The sequence below is a fragment of the Syngnathus acus genome, chromosome 2 (genome assembly GCF_901709675.1).
Source record: "Syngnathus acus chromosome 2, fSynAcu1.2, whole genome shotgun sequence".
Classification (NCBI taxonomy): domain Eukaryota; kingdom Metazoa; phylum Chordata; class Actinopteri; order Syngnathiformes; family Syngnathidae; genus Syngnathus; species Syngnathus acus.
In genome coordinates this window covers 12,361,339-12,383,403 of record NC_051088.1, presented here as the reverse complement: position 1 = coordinate 12,383,403, position 22,065 = coordinate 12,361,339, and the positions used below count along the sequence as shown (strand labels likewise).

At 43.0% G+C, this 22,065-nt stretch overlaps 1 protein-coding gene across 1 annotated transcript in view; it reads left to right on the top strand.

The window, feature by feature from the left end:
- The window catches only part of skia (v-ski avian sarcoma viral oncogene homolog a), a 52,569-nt gene extending 36,463 nt beyond the window's left edge, over nucleotides 1-16,106 (top strand). The window contains exons 2-7 of the mRNA XM_037268582.1: nucleotides 9,545-9,661; nucleotides 9,759-9,874; nucleotides 10,184-10,476; nucleotides 10,556-10,878; nucleotides 11,748-11,978; nucleotides 12,762-16,106. Of these exons, the coding sequence (XP_037124477.1) occupies nucleotides 9,545-9,661; nucleotides 9,759-9,874; nucleotides 10,184-10,476; nucleotides 10,556-10,878; nucleotides 11,748-11,978; nucleotides 12,762-12,950 (1,269 nt within the window). The 3' untranslated portion in view covers nucleotides 12,951-16,106. The remainder of the gene's footprint in view (nucleotides 1-9,544; nucleotides 9,662-9,758; nucleotides 9,875-10,183; nucleotides 10,477-10,555; nucleotides 10,879-11,747; nucleotides 11,979-12,761) is intronic.
- Nucleotides 16,107-22,065: the final 5,959 nt, after the last annotated feature.

The window sequence follows — 22,065 nt, the reverse complement described above, 5'->3', positions numbered from 1 at the left end:
GGGGGTAAGCGATGGAAAAGGAACAGGGATGGAAAAGTCCAGCTGTATTTACTTACACCCTAACCCTTCTCCCCGTGTCTATCTTTCGCCTCGGAGCTTGGTAGGCGGGTCCACCGCTTTCCTCGACTGAGGAGAGCCAGTCTCTCACCATTCCCACGGAAACAGTTGCCAAAGCAAATTTGGCGAGAGGAGATGGAGACCCTGCTCTCTTTCCAAAGCTTCCAATCTCTTCCCGTCTCTTCTCTTATGTGTGTGTTCCTTTCTGTGCTTTCCAAGATTGTGGTACAAGAGGCTTTCTATGCCCGCTAACGCTTTTATTACGTTACATGATTCCTTCTCCTTCCATTGCTTCTAACTAATATAAAATTTCCATGTTGTCTTTCATAAGAGAGGCGGAAATATGGGCCTGCTTCTTTGTGAGTGGAACGTATGATGCTTAAGCAAAAAAAAAACAAAAAAAAACAAAGCATAGATAGTAGGACCTGAATAGAAACGTAACGATACAATTGCTTGCTTGGATGTCTTGCTATCTAAGCAAAACTGTGTGTGACTTACTTCCTGGACAATCTCTCGCGTTCCTCCATCTTTTTTTTGTTTCCAGCACTTATGACCTTTTTTTCCCTTCTCTGTTTTTACTGCTGTGGCCGGGAGAGTTGAACTTTCCTTCCTTTCGGGACCTTGGGACCGATGTAGCTTCTTGTCCTCTCATTTGTTCCACTGGATCCTTGAATGTTTGTATAGTTGTTGTTGTTATAGTGGATAGCAAACACTCCAACCCAGCGTTGTAGATTATAAAATCAGTCCTCCCAGTTCATGCTTATTTTTATTAGTGATGTTTAACCTTTAGCCCATCGTACGGCAGCAGCAGCTCTGATTTCTCTTCCGTTTTGTCGACTAGCCTCACCGGACACTTCCTGGAAGTGAAGGCTGCTAAAAAAAACAGCGCTGTAAAATAAAAATGCAGTGGGAACAAAGGATGTGGAAATACATGAAAGAGATGAACATTTTGGTTTTAGGGTTCCACCCAGGAAAAAAGACGTGAAGTTATCGGAATGCCATTTTCCACATTGCTCTGTCATCATGAAAGATTTTCGTTTGCTTTGGATTTGGTGATAAATGATGGATTGGGTTAGGATGAGTGGTAGACACAGGTACCATGGATGCGGGCGGGCGTGCGGGCTGTCCTCTTTACTTTATGCACTTACTTCCTGGAAGTGAGCTCTGACACAAACTGTGTTCACCTTCCAGACGAAGCGTGTTTCACAAACTTCTACTTGTTACTTATGTGCTGAGCAGAGAAAACTTTGCAACTGTACATCCTTTATCAAAGTGAATTCTAGATGAGGTCATTTTAAGCGTAGTCAAGTCAAGTCAAGTCAAGTTTATTTGTATAGCCCTAAATCACAAGCAGTCTCAAAGGGCTTCACATAGACAAAAATTGACAATTATTCTCAAAGCATCCCCTGATCTTAAGCTCCCAAAAGGGCAAGGAAAAACTCAAAACCCCTGCCCGGGGAAAATGAGAAACCTTGAGAAGGGACCACAGATGGAAGGATCCCCCTTTCAGGATCACCAGGTTGTAATGGATGCAGAGAGGGCACAAATAATACATAATATGAAAATCAAAAGTAGATGTCCAAGTCAGAGCGAAGGGCTGCCAGAGGAGCCCTCTGCTATCCTGGCTATGGAGGTTGAGCTGCAGTTCCCCCAACCTGAATTAGCCCACAAGAATCCAGATAGCCGCTGTCAGCTTGGGTGCCACCTAACCACCTCCCCGGCCGGGGAGGGGGGGGAGAGAAAACAAAACAAACTCCGGCCGAATCGGCCACTCCAAGTTAGTTAAAGGCCATGTCATAGAAATGTGTCTTTAAACGTGTCTTAAATGTTTCTACTGAGGTAGCAGTCCTAATATCCATTGGGAGGGCATTCCAAAGCTCTGGAGCCCGGATAGAAAATGCTCTAGACCCTGCAGACACTTTCTTGGCCCTCGGTGTCGCTAAAAGGGTAGCGTTTTGCGAACGAAGGTTACGAGACGGAGCATAAGGAACAACTAGGTCGACGAGATACGAAGGCGCTAAGCCATGCAATGATTTATAGGTTAATAGAAGAACCTTGAAGTCACATCTTAAATGGACCGGGAGCCAATGTAAGTTGGCTAATATTGGGGTAATGTGGTCAAATTTTCTTGTCCGTGAGAGCAGCCTTGCAGCAGCATTTTGTACTAACTGTAGACTTTTGATGCGGGACTTAGGAAGACCAGAGAATAGTACATTACAGTAGTCCAGGCGCGACGTGACGAACGCATGTATAATAGTTTCCGCATCACCGGTCGAGAGGATCGGACGAATCTTTGCAATATTACGAAGGTGAAAGAACGCAATTCTGGTTATATTCTTAATGTGCTTTTGAAAGGAGAGAGTTTGGTCAAACATTACCCCGAGATTAGTTACAGTATCGCTCTGAGTGATAGTACGGTTATCTATAGTTATAGCGGTTTCCTTGAACAAGTGTTGAAAACGAGTTGGACCAATTATCAACATCTCAGTTTTATCTGGGTTAAGACGAAGGAAGTTGAGAGACATCCATTGCTTGATCTCCGCAAGGCATGCCTCAAGATTACAACAATCACGCGGATCTGTCATCGATAATGGCATATATAATTGGGTGTCATCCGCGTAGCATTGAAAACTAATATTATATTTACGTATTATGTCCCCAAGCGGGATCATATAAATATTAAATAAAATTGGTCCGAGAACCGATCCCTGTGGGACACCACACGTAACATTATAGAGCTCAGAGGACGCATTGCCATGGACCACTCGGTGCGTCCTATTTGATAGATAGGAATGGAACCAGCCTAGTGCTGACCCTGAAATACCAACACAACTTTTAAGACGCCCTAATAAAATATCAAAGTCTACAGTGTCGAAGGCAGCACTAAGATCGAGTAGTAACAGTACAGATGAAGTGTTTGAATCCATAGCTATGAGGAGATCGTTAGTCACTTTAGCAAGTGCTGTCTCAGTGGAATGATTAGCTCTAAAACCAGACTGAAAAGAGTCATATCGATTATTGGCGACCATGTAATCATTAAGCTGCTGTGCTACTACTTTTTCAAGAAGTTTTGCTATAAATGGGAGGTTTGAAACTGGCCTATAATTACTGAGACAGTCCGGGTCAAGATTTGGTCGCTTAAGCAACGGTTTAATGATAGCGGTTTTGAAGGCTGTTGGCACTATCCCAGAGGAGACAGACAGCTTGATTATATTTAAGACAGACGGTCCTAAAATATGAAATAATTCTTTAAGTAGTTTGGCTGGAAGAGGGTCGAGCAAACATGTTGTTTGTTTAGCCGCACTAACCATTTGTGTAAGCCTTTCAAGGGACACGCTATTAAAAGTTGAGAGGGTTGTTGCATGATCATCAGCGTTGGTACACGGCGGGCTCGACCGCACGACTGGAATGGTATTCTTGATCTCGTCCCTAATGGACTCAACCTTTTGAGCAAAAAATTTAATGAACTCGTCAGCTGAGTGGAAGGAATTATCGGGGGTCGGCTGGCGTAGAGTCAGCTTTGCCACTGTATCAAATAGGTGTTTCGGATTGTTTTTATTGAGATTAATAACTTGCGAGAAATACCGAGTTTTTGCTAAGATAAGCGCATCCTTATATTTCAGGAGGCTGTCCTGCCATGCCTGATGGAAAACCTCAAGTTTGGTTAGACGCCATCTGCGCTCATGCTTTCTACATAATTGCTTAAGCGTACGCGTTTCATCCGTGAACCACGGAGTAGGCAATCTACGGCGAGTTTTCAGACATAACGGCGCCACAGAGTCAATGGCATTTAACAATGTCGCATTGAATTCATTTGTAAGGTTATCAACAGAGCCGGTGTACGCGGGAAATATGGCAGTTGCCGGCGACAGTAACTCAGATAGCGCAGTTGCAGTCATGGAGTTAAAATTACGGCTCCTATAATTCCGATTGCTCTCTTGTCTTTGACAAGAAACTAAAATTTCAAATTTTATTAAGTAATGATCAGACAAAACAGTAGTGTATGGCAGCACTGCTATATTTGAGGTTGCAAGTCCTCGGGATAATACCAGATCTATGGTATTTCCATTCTTATGCGTTGCTGCCTGTACGGCTTGCGAAAAACCAAACATATCAGTTAAAGTCTGAAACGCCGAAGTAAGTGGCTCTGACGGTAAATTCATGTGGATGTTGAAATCACCCATGATAATTATATTATCGGCATTGGTTACGAGATCAGCCACGAATTCTGAAAATTCATCCAGGAAGCCAGAGTAAGCCCCGGGTGGACGGTAAATAACAGCAAGATAAAATGACGGTAAAGCGGTGGATCGGACAGTGAGAACTTCAAATGTTTTAAATACATTGGTCGAACGAGGCCTAAGTCTCAGCTCAGAATTCGAGATGAGGGCGACACCCCCACCCTTTTTTCGAGGACGCGCCACATGCGAGCTCACAAAATTTGGAGGCGAGGCCTCATTAAGCGGCATCAGTTCATTAGGTTTTAACCAGGTCTCGCAGAGACCAAAAACGTTTAGATTATGTTCCGTGATGAGGTCATTAACGAGAACTGCTTTTGTATGAAGCGATCTAATATTCATAAAACCGAGTTTAAGCGTAATCGGTCGGTCAGGGTGCGTATCTATCGAAGGATATTTAAACGAGATGCGAGTAAGATTGTGTTCTCTAGGCCTGACATCACCTCTCGAATGTTTGTTAGCGCGGCGGGACGATACGACCGTGGGAATCTGATAGTAAATATTTGTTACACATGTAAAATTATCTGAAACAGGCACCGTTTCATCAGCAAAACCGGTTGGGGTGGAGTGATTGGATTTGTCTACTACCCCAGTAGAAAGTGTGTTTATGTGTACTGTGGCACTATTCAAACTGTCACGCTCTAGTCTACACAAGGAGCTATGTGCATGCTGGAAGTCTAGCCTAGCGCTAGTTAACTTTAGCTTAACAGACTCCAAACCCATCCTGACAGGTGGTCTAATCACCTGTGCCCCGGCCTGCTCTAAAGTGACCTGTCATGCGTGGCTCAAACAGTAATCTATATTCCTAGAAAGAGTGAAGGCGCCTTCACGGTTAGGGTGAAGGCCGTCCTTCCTCAGCAGGTCGGGGCGGCCCCAGAAGGAGGGCCAGTTATCTATAAAATACAGTCCCTGCTTATTACAGAACCCAGCCATCCATCGATTAAGGGAGACTAATCTACTAAACCTCTCATCAGTGCCTCTCCCAGGCAGGGGGCCAGAGACAAATACTCGATGCCGACTCATCTTTCTGGCGAGATCACAAGTCCTCGCTATGTTTCTCTTTGTGATCTCCGATTGCCTCATCCTAACATCATTGGAGCCGACGTGTATCACTATGTCCGAGTAGCTAGTGTTGTTGGAACTACGCTGTTGACTAGACCTATTGCGAGTCAGCTCCCTAAGATTAGCTTCTATGTCGGGTGCTCTGCCCCCAGAAATACACATTACCGTGGCTGGATTTTTAAGCGTAATATTTCGGGTAATGGAGTCACCTATGACCAAAGTGCGACGGCCAGTAGACCGAGATGACTTTGGACGGCTATGCGTCTTACCTGGCTCATCGCGATTAGCAAGCCGCTTGGGGCTAATGCTAACTGGGCTAGCGGGCTGACTACAGTCCGCGACTGTATCCGCCACATCTACGGTTATCGCGCAATTCTGCTCTAACTGGCGGACACGTCCCTCTAGCAGGGACAATCTCTCTAAGAGAAGGGTGCAGTTGGTGCACGAAGCCGTACAAACCTCTTGATCCGCAGCCATACTTTGTGTCCGATGATCGACGGTAGACAAACGGCCACGAAGCCTCCGCTCTCCCAGGCACTCCGGCTGCGAAGTAAAAAAGATCGAACAGTGTAATAAAAGATTCAAACTTACTTTAGAGTCAGGGAGATGAGTTCCACGCTGGAGAAACAAAATCGTCCAAGCCTGAAAAGTATTGTGAGTCTGGGCTGAGAAGGAAGAGGGCGTCCGGCAGCTGTCAGCTCAAGTGCGTAATGCAATGCGGATAGTGCCAGACGGAGCCAGTTCTCAGCAAATCAGTTCAAACTGATGTCGGGAATAAGCCCAAGCAACCCAGTCTTGAATAATAATCATGCTTAACGTTGTAGTGTGCCAGTGGTGTTATGGTGACGCTACTTACTTTATTGAAAACAGTCATTGTTCATCTCGGTAAATCCCCCGCCAGTGGAACCAAGTTGCCAAATTGTAGCTAGGGCACAGTTGAGGCGTTTCCCCCTTTCTTTTGTTTTATGGGTGAAACCATACATGCCTTCACACAGCACTTCACATAACTGTGATGAAGATATTAAATTCATGTGTCCAGCATGTGGCCGAGACTGCAAGAGGTGACCCGCTCGACATTCCCCCCACACAGAGAGCGCCTCTTTTTTCAACACCGTGGGGGGCCCCCCCTTTAGTAAGTAAGACAAGCAGAGGCCAATGTTAGGTCACAGGCAGGGAGTGGCTCTGTTCATCCTCCTGAGTCAAGAAAGAGCAAAGAAAACAGGTTTCTGGACTTTTCAATTTGGGACTACAAAAGGGATGTGAAGCAAGGCAACCAGTTTAGCACCATACCAGAAAGGACTGTTTGACACTTACAGTCAGCCAGTCTTAAGTCACATTATGCGGTCAAAGCAAGAATAGTTTCCTGTTTAAGGAAATGGCAACTGCGGTCAGTGGAATTTTGAAGCGTGCCCTGAATTTACAGTTAGACTACAATTTAAAAGAGCATCGTGGCAGAGTGTTGTAGTCTTTTATACTATACTACTTAAAAACAGATATATTCTTTTTTTTTTTTTTAAATACGGTGTTGCTGGCTTCCTGGGCAACCAGAAATTTGTATGTTTGTTAAGGACATCCTGTAATCTATGACACAGGAAATGGTCTCAGACAAACAGACAACTACATGTGGGAGGGAAGGCGATGGCAGAATTTGAAGCAAGAAAGGGGAGGGTGGAGTGTTGGCTGACAGAATGTGTCAAGAAGACTTTCTGCGTTACCTCATAAAAAAAGCTGTCTGTCACAAAAGAGAAGTAGCAAAAGCCTGTGGGATTTGATGTGATGGCGCTTTTCTAAAGTGACACCGGGAGCAGTCTGCCAAGTCATCACTTGAAAAGTTTCCTTAGGCGAGTTTCACCAGATCAAGTTTTCGGGGGAAACAGGGAGAGCTTCTCGGGCCCTTTTGGCATTGTTCCAGCAAATTCGGTGCTTTTCTGAGTGATCGATAAAATAAAATGCCTCTCATCCACTCACGTTCTCATGTGGTTAGCATGTTAGCCTTTAGTATGCAGCCCGCCTCTCTTGTGGCTACTTCTTTACATATTTGATGTGCTATACGGTTTGACTTAAGCAGCTGCTGTTTTATATATACTATGCATGTAGATCTTTTATGCACAATCTGTGGAAATGTATTATTTTTACAAACCAAAACCATTTTTGGGGATTCTGCCAGAGTTTACATGGACAATTAGTGCCAAAATTCAGATTTCAAAAGTTTTACTGACTAAACGTAGTCAATGAATACTTTTGGCAAACGTCTGTGGTTTGCAGACAGAGGAAGTGCTCGGAAACTCGGGTGGTTTCAGAACGCGCAGACGGACCTCTCACTGAGAATGCTGTTATCACCCCACCCATCCTGTCTCACACACACCAAGACATCCACTTGCCCAGACACGTGCACGCACAGGAGCCCCTGCACGGTGGGCCCCATGTGGCAGCTGACACAGGGGCTGCCGCTCTCAGCTTGTATGCTGTTGCAATACTGTGCCTTGCTTCCTCAAGCAGGACATATTTCATGAGGTTATCGCATTTAGCTTTTGTTGCCTTAAAGAGCCACATGGCAGACAGCAGGATTTTGCAAGCCGTTGCAAGCATTGTAAGGTGTTATGTAGGTGTTGAAGCTCAGTCGACGTTGCAAAAATGTCATGTCTATCGCAGACTCACACGTAGCTAATCGGAAACGTATTGTCTGAGAAGTGTGATATCCTGTATCTGTTGTGTAATGTACAAAAGATCATAAAAGGGTTGGGCTGATAAGAGCACACATATAAACATCCATATTGCTAATCGTCATTGGGTTTGGAAAGGACCAGCTTGAAGTAAATTATAGCGTACCCCTCTTGATTTGGTCTCTCTGTATGTTTTTTGAGTGAGCCTTCGCATTTTCATATCAGTCACTCTGGTTGTGTGGGTATTGGCCCCCAACGCGAGAAGACACTTCAATTGAGCGCCATGAATTCTGCCGATATTTCCACCTCCTCTTCCTCCTACTGGAGCTTTGATGCCGCGCTGACAAACTGGCAAGCCATAATCCACGAGAAGACGGCAGGCACGTGGCACAGACTTTGCCCAGAGCGCACCGCGGCGTGTGCTGTCAGCCACATTCGAGGCTTATCTGCAGCTTCGACTAATATGTAGGCCATATCTCTACATCTAGCCTACAATGCTGGGAATCACAGACAGGACTTCCCTAAGCTATTGCCTGTCTGAGGTCAGGAACTGAAACAATAATATCTATCAAAAAAGTTAAAAGTCTGTACATTTTTGTTGCATTTGCTTAATGTCACCAACAAACTGCTTGACTGAAAAGATCATCGAAAAATCGATTTTGAGGAGCATAGACAGACTGCATCTGTGTTTGTGTGTGTGTGTGTGTGTGTGTGTGTGTGCGCGTGTGTGTGTGTGCGCGCGTGTGTGTGTGCGCGTGTGTGTGCGCGTGTGTGTGTGTGTGTGCGCGCTTGTGGCAGCTAGTGACAGCCCCACTTCGGAGAGGCTGAGGTCAGTGCCATAAAGGCAGCCGAACAGAAGAAAGAGAAACAAAACCTCACTTGTCTGTCTGCATGGGTGTGTCTGAGTGTGATAGCACACGCGCACACACACACACACACACACACACACACACACACACACACACACACACACACACACACACACACACACACACACACACACACACACACACACACACACACACACACACAGTGCCCCAGTCACCTTTGCTTTCACTCTTGGCAACTCTTGAGCAAACACGCCTTGCTAGATTGGTTTGGTTTTGGGTGACAACTGTGCGACACACTACCATCGTCTCCACTGTGTGTGTGTGAGTGTGTGTGTCATTTGCTTTAGTATTTCCACAACATCAAAGTCACCCAAAGTCAATAGCACATCTAAATTTAACCTCACTGGCACTTCCAGTTATCAGTATCCTCCTCTGGCACTCCTTTGCAGTCATCCCTATTTACACGCAAACATGGTTTTTCTGGCACAATGTTGTGCATTTGCAGTTTACTGACCTTCTAATGTAACAGTTCTTGATTTGGTGCCAAGTGGGGAACACTTGCACAGTCATTGGGAAATGGAATTTCTCAGCATTTATACGAAGTGGCAGCAAAAACGCTATTTCTTGATTCAATGAAGCAAAACCCAATTTCCCGTTGTATCATAAATAAGCAGTCAATGTTCTTTTCTTGAAGGTGCCGGATCCCATTCCAGTCAAAAAGCTCAAACATGAAGACATCCCAATACAATCTCCTTTGGCTGACAAAGAGAAGCAGCATGACTGGCTACAGTCCCTCTCCAACCCCAATAAGGTCAGTTTTACGAGACACAAGAAAAATCACCTCCTTTTGTGCGTCAGTCATAAAATGGTCTAAAATTCACATTTCGTGTATTTTTTTTCCCCACCAGGGCTTCAACTGCATTCAGCCGAGACAGAGGCCGTCAGCTTTTCGACCGTGGTCGCCGCACATCTCTGCCGGTGATAAAGAACTCTCCATTCACCCCCTCGCTCTGCTAAGAGACAAGTAAGTCCAGTATTTGGGGGGGACAACATGAAAAAGGATCTTCTTTCCAAATTCTCCCCTTCCCTTTGCTCTACTGAGAATAATTTGTGCGAAAAATGATAAGCGCACTCTTTCTGACTGTACCACAACCTCCCACACTTGAACGTGAAAAGACATTTGATGAACTAGCGCTATTTTAATACCCACTTTGCATGGTGTTGCCAATACTGCCTGTAACATGACTGTAGATCTGGCCCGGACTGCATTTGGAGCCTGCCTTATTGTGCTTTTTGACATCGATCACAAACATTTGGGTCTGGCTCCTTCTAGCTTCTACAACTACAAGAGCCTGGAGAATGCTGTGGCCCCCAACGTTGCCCTCACACCACTGCCCCTGGGAAAGGTGGGCCCAATGTCCCCGTCAGTCCCCAGCACGTCGCACCCGAGCGGAGGGGAACCCCCGGGCGAGGGCGCCAACGCCAGCTCGAGACCTCGCAAGAGAAGAGTCACAGGGGAGTTCCAGCCTCCAGCACCTGAAGGGGCTTGCTCCCTTACCTCCACTGCCAGCAAGCCACCTCAGGATGACTCAGAGGTGGAGATTGAAGTGGAGAGCCGTGACGAGTGTAAGCTAAGATCTTTGTCCCAGCACTAAAGAACAAATACTGAAGCGTCAACCTTTCGCCTCTCTCTCTCTCTCAACAGTCACATCATCCTTGTCCTCCCTGTCGTCACCATCTTTCACTTCATCCAGCTCAGCCAAGGACCTGAGTTCACCCGGCGTCGTCGGCCCCATCTGCAACGTGACGACAGAGGGCGTTACCCCGGTGGCTGCTCCCGTCTCGGCCCCCATGGCCCCTCCAGAACTGGGGCTGGAGTCCGAGTTGGAGAGCCTGCGGCAGGCGCTGGACCATGGGCTGGACTCCAAAGAGTCAAAGGAGAGGTTCCTGCATGAGATTGTTAAGATGAGGGTTAAGCAAGAGGAGAAGCTGGGATCCGCCCTGCAGGCCAAACGCAGTCTTCAACAGGTAGCATTCCACAGGAAATGACTCAAGAACTCATTTTCAGTTCAAAAGCAAATCCTAAAATCAAACTTAAACTCGGTGAAAAGTTCGTATAAGATGCCGAATAGCATTCCCAATGACAATCACTGCCTGCAAAGCAAAGCGTGAGTTGGCAAGTGATAACATTCTGAGCGGATGTTGCTACAGAAGGAAAGGCCAGACTTCCATTTTTATATTTGGGCTTGGACCGGGAACAAGAAAATGCAGTTGAAAGAGTCTGTGTGTGCGTGTGTATATGTGCGGCACAAAAATAAGTCTGGAGCAACCCAGTGCAACGACATTCCACTCTCGCTTTGTATCCATCCGTGCTCTGAGGAGGCGGCGAGAGAAAGTACACGCTAAGTCAAAGCAGCCAAGAAGCTGCAGGCTGAATGAAGCGCGCTCTTACTTGAAACAAGCAGCGTTCCTGCTGGCTTGAGCTGAACCAACACGAGATGTTGAGATGGGAAGTGTTGAAAGTCGGGCCCCCATGTAAAGCCTGTGCAGACTCTAGGGCGTGATAGGGATAGTCTTTTTTTTGGAACCAACAAAACTTGATGACAGACATGTTTGTCCAAACTGTGAAGTTCCCATGAGTAGGCTTTGCTTACTACGAACACACACACACATGCACACACGCAGTCATTTAGAGGAAGGAAATCTCTCTTCAGTTAGCTTACACATTGCCCTAACCCTCGACTTTTCAAAAGTAAACACTGACATTGAGACTGCAGCACACCGGATAAACCGCCAGACATCGCTTTTATAAAAAAAAAAAAATTAAAAAAGACAACTTGTCCACATCTCAAATTGTCTTTGTATGTCAACAACTCCAACAACTTGTCTTTTTCCAGGAGCTGGAGTTCTTGCGCGTCGCAAAAAAAGAGAAATTGCGAGAGGCGACCGAGGCCAAGCGAAATTTGAGGAAGGAAATCGAGCGCCTGAGAGCTGAGAGCGAGAAGAAGATGAAGGAAGCCAACGAGTCGCGGATCCGTCTGAAGCGGGAGCTCGAGCAGGCCCGCCAGCTGAGGGTTTGCGATAAAGGCTGCGAGGCCGGACGTCTGCGTGCAAAATACTCGGCACAGGTCAGTCAGATTTTTATTTTATTTTTTTAAGAAACACTTGTTAACCACAAGAAAAAAAAACATGTCTGGAACTCTGCAGGCTTATGAAACATGCACTTGTACAGTAATTGCGGTGGGTCGTGGTTTTCGTTTTAAAGTCCTCTCAAGCTCCGCAAAGAAGGAAAAAAAAAACAAAAAACACTTCCCCCTTGGTCAAAAATAAATGGGCGTCGCCTCAAACGCAGAGAGCGAAGTTCATTCCCCCCTCGGAAAGGAAACAGGAAGACGTGTCGACTTCCCCCAGGCATCATGGGAAATGCAGATTAGACAAAACAAGAGGGAGGTTGTGCCAATCTCCCCGTACACGCTTTCGTCCTATTGGAAAAAGGCACGGCGACAGAAAATAATGTTTTAATCTCTTATCAAGTAAACATGCACACATCACAAAACGTTTTGAAGCACCCAACTTAAAATTTTGAATTCACTCAACTTATTTTTCCTTTTTACAGCACATACCATGCTGCAAAAGACTAAGTAGTACACAAGCCACTGTGCCTTTTGAGTTTGAGCTATTCTGATTTTGTCTTTCTGTCATGCCTGTTTAATCCCTCCCCAATCTTAACTGTCTGTTGTGTCTCATGCGAGCCGAGCCGTCTGTCTTGTCTCATCTCATCTGCGTCTTTGCCCGACCCGTCCGTCTGTTTGTCTGCTGGGGACGGACGGGGGTCGGTAATTGGATCATTGCTCTCTCTGTCAGAAATGCTCTGGTGTGTGATTTCATCTGCGTCCCGTGATGTTTTCCAGATCGAAGACCTCCAGATGAAGCTGCAGCACGCCGAAGCTGACCGCGAGCAGCTCCGAGCCGACTTATTGCAAGAGCGGGAGGCCAGGGAGCACTTGGAGAGGGTGGTCAAAGAGCTACAGCAGCAACTTTGGCCCAAATCCAACAGCGACAAAAACTTGACAGCCAAGGACACGCTGTCAAAAAAGTAATCCAGTAGCCAAGTCCCTCACGCCCCCTCCGTCCCCACATCCGGCGCAGAGATTCCCGACACTTCCCGCAAGAATGGAGAACGGTCATCTGGAGAAATTCCACGCCCGCCCCCAACGAGGAAGTGCGCCGCTTGAACTCTGACTCTCACCTTCATCCTTGCAGAACTGAAAAGTTGATCACAAGAGTGATTGCGTCTGTCTCAAGACAGGTTGGACAGTCGGTGACAGGAAATGGATCAGAATATTTTAGTCAAAGGGGAAATGCCTCCTCGTTGCTCCCTCGAGGACGGAAGATTTTCAAGACATGATAAGCTACATAGACTATGACAAATAAATCCCAAGATGAACAATACAAACATATGAACTATCCACACGTGCCGTCATGTTTTTTTTTCTTTTTTCTGAATTCTTGCTTTTAAGCAACCCAACTGACAGGGAGGACATAATCAAGTCATGTGTTATTTCAAATGTCTTCACGCAATGAGCACAAGCGCTTGCAAAATGATGTCATCGCAGTTTTTTAACGGGGTGGGAGGGGCACCGCACTTGATTTGGAATAATCCAACTCTATCCATCGGTCTTTGTCCCCAATGTCGCTCACGTGGGTCACCAGCCAGCCATATTTGCGTTGAAGCATTTGGGGTCAACGCCCAGAGGTGTCGAATCTACTACAGATACAATATTCCACAGGTGGGCGTGGCCTATTTTTCTCATCTCGATACAGAGGAGTGAGAAAGCTGGCATCTATCGGACTTTGATTCATCCGTATATCACAACTTTATGAACTGTATCGGAAGAACCACAAATGTTCATGAAATTAAGGTTTGTAAATATATATCGACTTTTGGACTTAACAATAATGAATGGCACTTTGTCCTAACAACAAACTGTTTGTATGCGTTGTAATCCAATTTTTGTCTTATTTTGAAAACATCATCTTATACATGAATGCTACCGTATACAATTTTGTTGCTTATATTCATTCTCTATTAAGTATTGTTCTGTTTACGCGAGGCAAAGTATTGTAAATAAACCGAAAGAAAAACAAGGCTCTACCTGTTACTGCCTGATTGACGAAAATCGCTCGAGCTCGCCGAAACGTACAAACCGTTGACAAATCAAGAGGAGGGGCGGGCGAACTTGATGATGTCATAGTTTGTGGCCTTGAAAGAGGCAACATTGCTTCGCTGGACTGGGAAGGGATGTGAGGAAAATCTATTTTGTTCGATCCAGTGCAAGCCCAGCACCATGGCAACACTTTTTGTTGTTGTCCCCCCCCCCCTATTAATTTGTCATCAGTCTGTATGTTAGTAGGGAGATTTATTAAAAAAAAAAAAAAGGAAAAAAAAACTGCACAAACAATCACATTTGGATTTTTATTTAAAAAAAAAAAAAAGACATTGGCAGGAAGATGCCATTGCAGTGGGTACAATGCAATCAGAATGTACATTATGTTAATGCTTATTTTTGCTTTGATTGTTAATGTTTGAAATGAGATATTTTATTGAGTGTGTTATGTTCACTTTTTTTTTAAGAAACAAAAAAAGAAAAGTCATACTTTTTGTTTATGCATGAAAGTGAAAACTTGCCATTCATATCGTCAACTATTGGGCATTTACAGTGTACTTACTGTTCATGTGAGGAGTTTATTGTGATATGCAATTTGAAGCAATTTGTCTTTTCTACCAAGCGTCATCGGTCACTAAAAGCAACAAGCTGTGCATAGAAAGCAAACAAACAAAATAATAATAATTCAAAAAATATATCAAATGCAATGCTGGACAACCTCAAGTGCCTGACACTGGCGTAAGGTTTCCAGAAGGGGAAAGCTGAAGAAGTAGCTTCAAGGTGGGGGGGGGAGACAACTACTTTATAGGGGTGGGGGAATTAAAAAAAAGTCTCTCCCTTTCTCAGCAGCTCTTTTTTTTAAAAATCTGCCATCCAAGTACAACCACTTTACATGTTTTATTCCTAAGTCAGAGAGCAATTTAACAATCAATATGAACACGCAAAGCTTTTTTTTTCCCCCCCACAGAGTGCGTTCTCTTTATTCTTCATTTGGAATCCATGATGTGCATGAGCAAAACACTTTTATAGATGATCTTTTTGGGGTGGGGGGGATAAAGCCACTTGCTTTGGTAAGTTGTTGCAAAAGGCTTGTACATAAAAGAGTTTTGTGGACAGGCTGTCCTAAGGCGTGCGTGCATGTTGAGGAGAAGAAAAATTATTAGTGTAGAAAAAAGGCCAGCTCAGGTCCAAGTGAAACTCTCGCTCAGAGAACGACACTGCGCCTGCCACGCCCACAAATTGATACATTTTCTAGTTGCTTTTACACTCTAAAAAAGTTGTGTGTAATTTTTTTGATGCATGTTTTTCTACAAGGGAGACGACTGACATTGGCCTTTCCGTCTACCCGTACAAAGTAAGAACGGGGTCTTGTTTTCAAAAGGATTTTTTTTGCCAGAAGAGCAATAACAATCCATATTAATAAACAAATCCTTGCCAGTGTAACAATTTGAATATGAATTTGCAACATGTAAATATATTTTTCATTAACAATATTGTATAATAGATGTACATGGTGTTTCCTTTTTTCAAAATGAAATCTTTTCTTACTATAGATGGCTTGTTTTATTGTTTTTGTTTTTTTTATTTGTGTTTGGAAATGTTTCAAAAACAGTTCATGCAGTGCGTAAGAGACGATTCCTTTCATCTAATTCTTTGCTGGTTTTTTTTTTTTTACTGTAGTCTTTGTATTGCATTTCTTTTCACCAGTTCTTATATTTTTAGCTATATATTCTCACACACACACACCGTCATGTTAAAGATTGTCCCCCAACATCCTTTTGTATCTCTTTCGCCCTGTGCTGCTGCTAATGCTCTATAAAACTTGTAGAAATATTTTTGATGTAAGAGGCAAAATGGAAGCTCTATCATTGTTGAATGCCGCCGCATATGCAGTACGAAAAGCTCCGCCCACTCATGTGATCCCCTCGTTTTTCCCAACAGCACCCCTCTCGCACGACACCGACAATATTGTAAAGTAAAGGACTTGATGAGATTATGTTTGAAAATAGCAATGCTTATATACTGCAGTGACTGAATGTACAGTGTATAGATGCATTACCAGAAATAAAGTTGTTTGTCCACATTGAATGGCCCACTTTCTTTGCTTTTGCAAAGCCTTTTGAAAATAATCATCTCGCTAACGTAAAGCAACGATCAATACAATTTTATTTATAAGAAGACAAATACTTTTTCACGGTACAGTTGACATTTGGTTTCTTGGAAATCCAGCCTTTCAAAAAAAATCCACGATCCATTTGCCCGACTTCAGTGTTTCTTCCAGATCAACATCTACATGCTCAATGCCTCTGTGCAAATGTCGGTTGCATGCTTTGAAGATGAAACAAAATTTCATCCAACGATATGGTTTTAGGCCACGTGCTGTGCTGGAGAAAGCTCTGTAATTAATGTACACAAGGAAAATAAAAAGGTATGCGAGCACTTAACTAGAGCTTCATATAGTCCTCAAGTTAACACCCACTCAGCCCGACAGCACTGCATGTAAACACTCATTAGTGTACACGCACTAAGAAGAGTCCATGCATTCGATCAATGTGTGCAAAGAATGTTGATGAAAATTGCATAAAAGACGTGACAGGTAAGAGGATACCGACAATGAGATTTTCCAACTTATTCAATCCGAGCACGACTAAGATCATTAATAAACTGTTTGGTGCAAAACAAATAGGTTGTTTCCCAGAGTCGGCAAAATTTCACAAAACGTACGCCCGCCATTGGCGAAGCAGGCCGGGTCGGGCCGCCAGACAGAAGCAGCAGCAGCACAGCGCTCAGGTCTATTGACTGACCCAATTACAGCAGTCACATGAGGAAGAACACCCCACAGTGAGCTCATTAGTCTCGGGAGTCTCTCTGCATCTCTCAGTCTCCGTGTCCCCTGCTGTTTCAATTACAACGTCATGTTTAATTCATGAAAACCTTTTTTATTATTATTATTAGTATTACAGCTGAATGGAATGTTTTCTAATTTGCTGCTATATATGTATCTCTCATCAGTATGAAAGAGACTTGCAGTTGTATGTAAAAACATCATGCACAAAAGTATTGGGACAGTAAAAAGCGCACTACTTTACAGGAATACTACGCCCTCTAGAAAACGCAACGTCGGCTTATCAATACCGCAAGTCAATTGCAAGAGTTGATTGTCACAGTTTTTATACCGGATGCCCTTCAATGATAACAATTATAAAAACAAAAATAAATAAAAACTTCTTTGAACGAAGTGAAAACAGCATTTGCGCTTTCATTAGACCATTCAAGAGAAAAACTTCTCCTTCACCTCTTTATGACCTTTCAGCACATTTTTCAAGGCCTTGACTGTGACACCCTTGGGCGGGTCGCCAAATTGATTTTATTTATAGACTTTGACCCAAAAAATTGATATCATTGACGTACAAAGCTATCAAACTGAATTATACTGTATTAATTTCAATCTAGTGACATAGTCATGAACAAGGGGTGTGCAATATTACAGTTTCTTTATTACTGTAAGCTATTAGTGCAATGAGGTTAAAGGTCAAAGTTCTTAAAATGGTAACACATTTGTGACAGATTAAAACAAGCAAGCCTCATGTGTAAGGGGTCAACATTAAATGTACCAGAATTACTGTTTACATATTTTCAACATATTTTATTCATATATTTTATTTGGATGTTGCTTGTTGGACTTTTGTAATCTTATTATTGTTTGTCTTTTTGTTTTGGAACTCTATATGTTTTACTACAATTTGAGTGCACTATTTTGTTGATTAAAAATAAATAATGAGTTAAAAGTTAAAAAAGCATGGCAGGAGGCCAATGCACTCATTTATTTATTTATTTTTAGGATTGGCAATGAAAACGTTTTCATACTAGACTTCGGAAGGCTAATACGCCCACCAAAAAAGCCCCCCCCCCAAAAGAAATGCCACACTGACACTTGTCTTGCTGTAAAGGCCCCTATTATCCAATGCAGGTCATTGCCCCCCTACGAGGCAGGTTCAATATTTATGGGTCGCTGGCGCATTTTGCCATCTCAGCTTGACAAAAATGATCAGCATCTCAGCGTGCTGCCTGTCAAAGCGGCCGCTGCGTACATCATTATGTCAGTAGCTGTCACTGTCGGCGCTGCAGGATGTGTCTGCCTCTTGGCCATCAAGCAGGTTTTCCCATCCAAAGATGTTAGCTGGATACAATGATGAACTGATATAGTTTTTGATCCTGTACTGGCAAATTAATAAGTGAGACCAAGCTTAAGTAGTAAAAAAATATGGCTCATCCAAAGCAACCGCATGATCAGTGCAGGATAGAACTAATTTAAAGGACATATCTGCCCCCAACAATTCAAAACAGATCCTATTTAGTGACAAAATCAAACTAAAATTAAAAACACCCTCACTTTGGAAGTTTCCTTATGACATGACAACAGCTTGAATGTAAAAAGGAATGCAAGGAGTAGTCCGAAAGGTTAAATCATCTTCCTCCACAATGTAGCTAAGCCCACTCAAGCAGGTATAACCAGATGCTAAGAGAAATCAAACAAGTGTGAAAAGCCATCATAAAATAGCTTCAGCAAATTTCCAGTCGAGTGAAGGGAAACAAACGCAGCCTCTGTGAACAAAGGCACTAACTAAAATTATGTCTGCAAATGAGATCAACCCATTTATGCATGTAGCTGCATTCACAATTAAGAACTAACTATGGTAACAAAGTTGCTAGCATGGTGGTCATATTTTTCAAATTCTGCAGATCTTGTTGGATTTTTACACATTTACTTGGCTGCAATCTATAGCCAGTTAGTGAAGAATGTATGAAAGTGAAATGCATTTTTAAATGTGCCAGGATGTTTTCACACTCTTACTCTGTCTGGTCTCTGGTTACTTGTCAGAAAAGCAGTTTAAATTTCACACATGTACGTGGGTCAATAAACAAAGAAGCAGGCATCCCTCCAAAATTGATTGAGTTTGATGTACACTGATGAAAATATCTTACATTTCATCTTTGAAAAGGATTTCCACCAGGCACATAAAAAGACAGACAACCACTGACTCTTCCAGAGTTGGAATTGAACCCACTGCCTGCAGGAAAGTCAGATGAGTAAACCATGAGAAAATTACTGATAATATTTCTCACCAAAAAACAGCAAATGACAAAAATATACATACCACACTGATTATTATTGTTAGTTTTTTTTTTTTTAAATTCCTGCAGCACAACTTGCACTCCTCAATACATTCTGCTGGGGGCGATGAAATAATGACCCTTATACATAAGGACACTGATCAATTCATATTCGGGTCACAGTTTTGTTCCTTGAATAATTCATTTATTTTTTCATTTTTATAATCATACAGCAATCCTGTTCTGAGTCTAGATAAACTGCCTGAGCGTGACGCGTAAAACAAACTGGGTACACACTACAGGGCCAGGTCACTAGTCAATCACAGTGTTGAAACAAAGACAATAAATAAAGAAATGAATCAAATAAATGAATGAATAAAATAATAACAGATTCACTATGACATTCATGTGGAAGGGCAAGATCACAGGCATGTTTTTGGTAGTGCAGAATCATATCCTAAAAGTCATTTTCATGCACACAAGTGAACAAAATGAATGACCTTACTGGACAGACCTTTTGTGTCTCAACTGTCTCATATTAAACTCTTTGTATTCATTAAAGAGCCTATCCCAGGGGTCGTCAAACCGCATGCGGCGCTTTAGCACGCCCCTAGCGGCACCCGTGAAAATGGGAATAAAATGGGTTTTTTTTATTGTTGTTTTTTTAAATATGGTTTTTAGATGGTAATCACGACACAACCATACTTATGCTGTAAAAATGTATGTAGTTGTAAATATATATTAAAAATACCGAATTTAAGAATGACGCCAAATTGCGTCATAGCCTGCGACACAGCACAGGTGAGTTGTAAACAGGTGTGTGAGTGATGAGCCGTGGATTTAAAAGGCAAAAAGAGAAAGATTGCTGATGAGAACAGAGGCTTTAAGAAAGAATGGACTGAACTATTTGCTTTCATTGCCAATGCTGAAGCATTGCCTGCATGTTTGATTTGCAATGAGAAGTTGTCAAAAAACAAGAAGAGGAATTTGGAGCGACATTTTCAGCTAAAGCATGCTAAATTTGCTGCCGATCGCCCAGTTGCAACTGAGAGGAAACGTGTAATTGCAGTGCTGGTGGAGAAATTTGAGGACCGGAAAAACACTTTCAAGAAGTGGATTGCATCTGCAAACTCTTCTATTGCTGCAAGTTTTGTTGCAGCTTCGGAGATAATAAAGCACGGATGGCAAGTACATGAAGGATTCATTCATTAAAATATCAGTGCCTATTTTCGGACTTCAAAAACAAAACGGAGATCATTCAGAAAATGAAAGACATGCCTCTCCGCACAAACAATATCACCGATCATCAGATCAAGGACATCAATTCAGCTCCAGCTTTCTCAATTGCCTGTGATGGATGAGTCGTGTGACGTGACAGATATCGGACAGCGCTGCTATGCAGGTACGTGAACTCGAATGGGCCGCAAGAAGAAATGATCAAATTGATACAATTTTTTAAAATTATTATTTTAATAGTAGGCATACAACTTATGTATTGACAGTCTATGTTGCATTATAAAAGGCTTTTAGATTTTTGCGGCTCCAGACAGGTATGTTGTTTTGTTTTTTTGGGCCAATATGGCTCTCTGAACATTTTGGGTTGCCGAACCCTGGTCTATCCCAAGAAAAGAAGAGTAAGATCAAAAGAATTTGTCAACTTATTTATTATTTATAATGTTTTATTTATTTATTCATTTATCATTTAATTTGGAATTTATTATTATTGCGCAACATAGTCAGTCAGTCGTTGCACGGTCCTGTCTTCAGAGGGTCATATGTCAATTTCAAGAAGAAAAAAAAAAGTCATTTAAAACGATTATTATTTTACAACCACTTTTCAACCTACATCAAGCCACAGGCAGTGCCTTCACATTATTTATGATTGCACCTGGCACGGCAGAACAAAGCTTTGCGAAATGCTGCGTTCTGATTGCTAATGTTCCAGTGGAAGTGTGCGTAGGCTGGCGCTTGGTAGGAACCAAACTCCATGTTGGCAGCGCTCCAGGTTGGAAGGAGGCTGAGCGACGCCTCGGCGCGCTGAAATATTGATTGAGAGAGCCGAAGCATCCGCGGGCCCCCTCGGACAATTCTTGCACAAAAGGTGTGAAAGTTCAGCTTGTACGTTTAGCGTGAAGACGCTTTGATGGAGTGCCGTCTTCATCAACACGGCGCCGCCTCCCGTTACACTTGTCATTCTGTCAACTTCCATCAAGCTGGAACTCCTCATGAACATCGTTACACACATCATTCCTGTAAAGATTTACTATCGGTCATGATGCTAGACTTTTGTTCATTTGGCAGTTGGTGTACTGTACAGGGCGGGAGCCAGCCAACAAATCTTAGGATTCTGAACCATGTCATTTTTGTTGAGCCAGCAGTATTGGACTGAAAAAAGTGGTTTCATGAAATAAATCCTTATACATTTTTTAAATAGACTACATCTACTTTAAAATTCATCTGAATTCAGATGATTTTATTTATTACAACCGCTTGACCAAATTAAATGAGTCAACCCCTCAAAATCCTTTGTAATATTTTCTGTGCAGCCCAACTAGTCGAAGCATGGGGTTCTGATGAATATTTTGTTTGTGGAATATGAATCGAACCGGCAAAATTGACCTGTTTTTATTCCTCTCAGGGGGACACCATTTAGCTGTCGACTGAAAATGACATCTCGGTTGCCAGGTCTCAGGTCACAACCAATCACAGCTCAGCTTCAGAAAACTGGTGATAACTAAATACTACCGTTAACTAGGTTAGTTCGCCTGTCTCGTAACTACATAGTAGCAAATTCTAGCCTAATCCAGAAAATGTAGTGGTTAGAAAATGATCATTTATCAAATTTACAAATAATGTATCTTTGCTCTGCTATGTATGGTAATGATACATTGTGACAGACAGAACTACATGTCCACTGGAAGGCTTATCCACT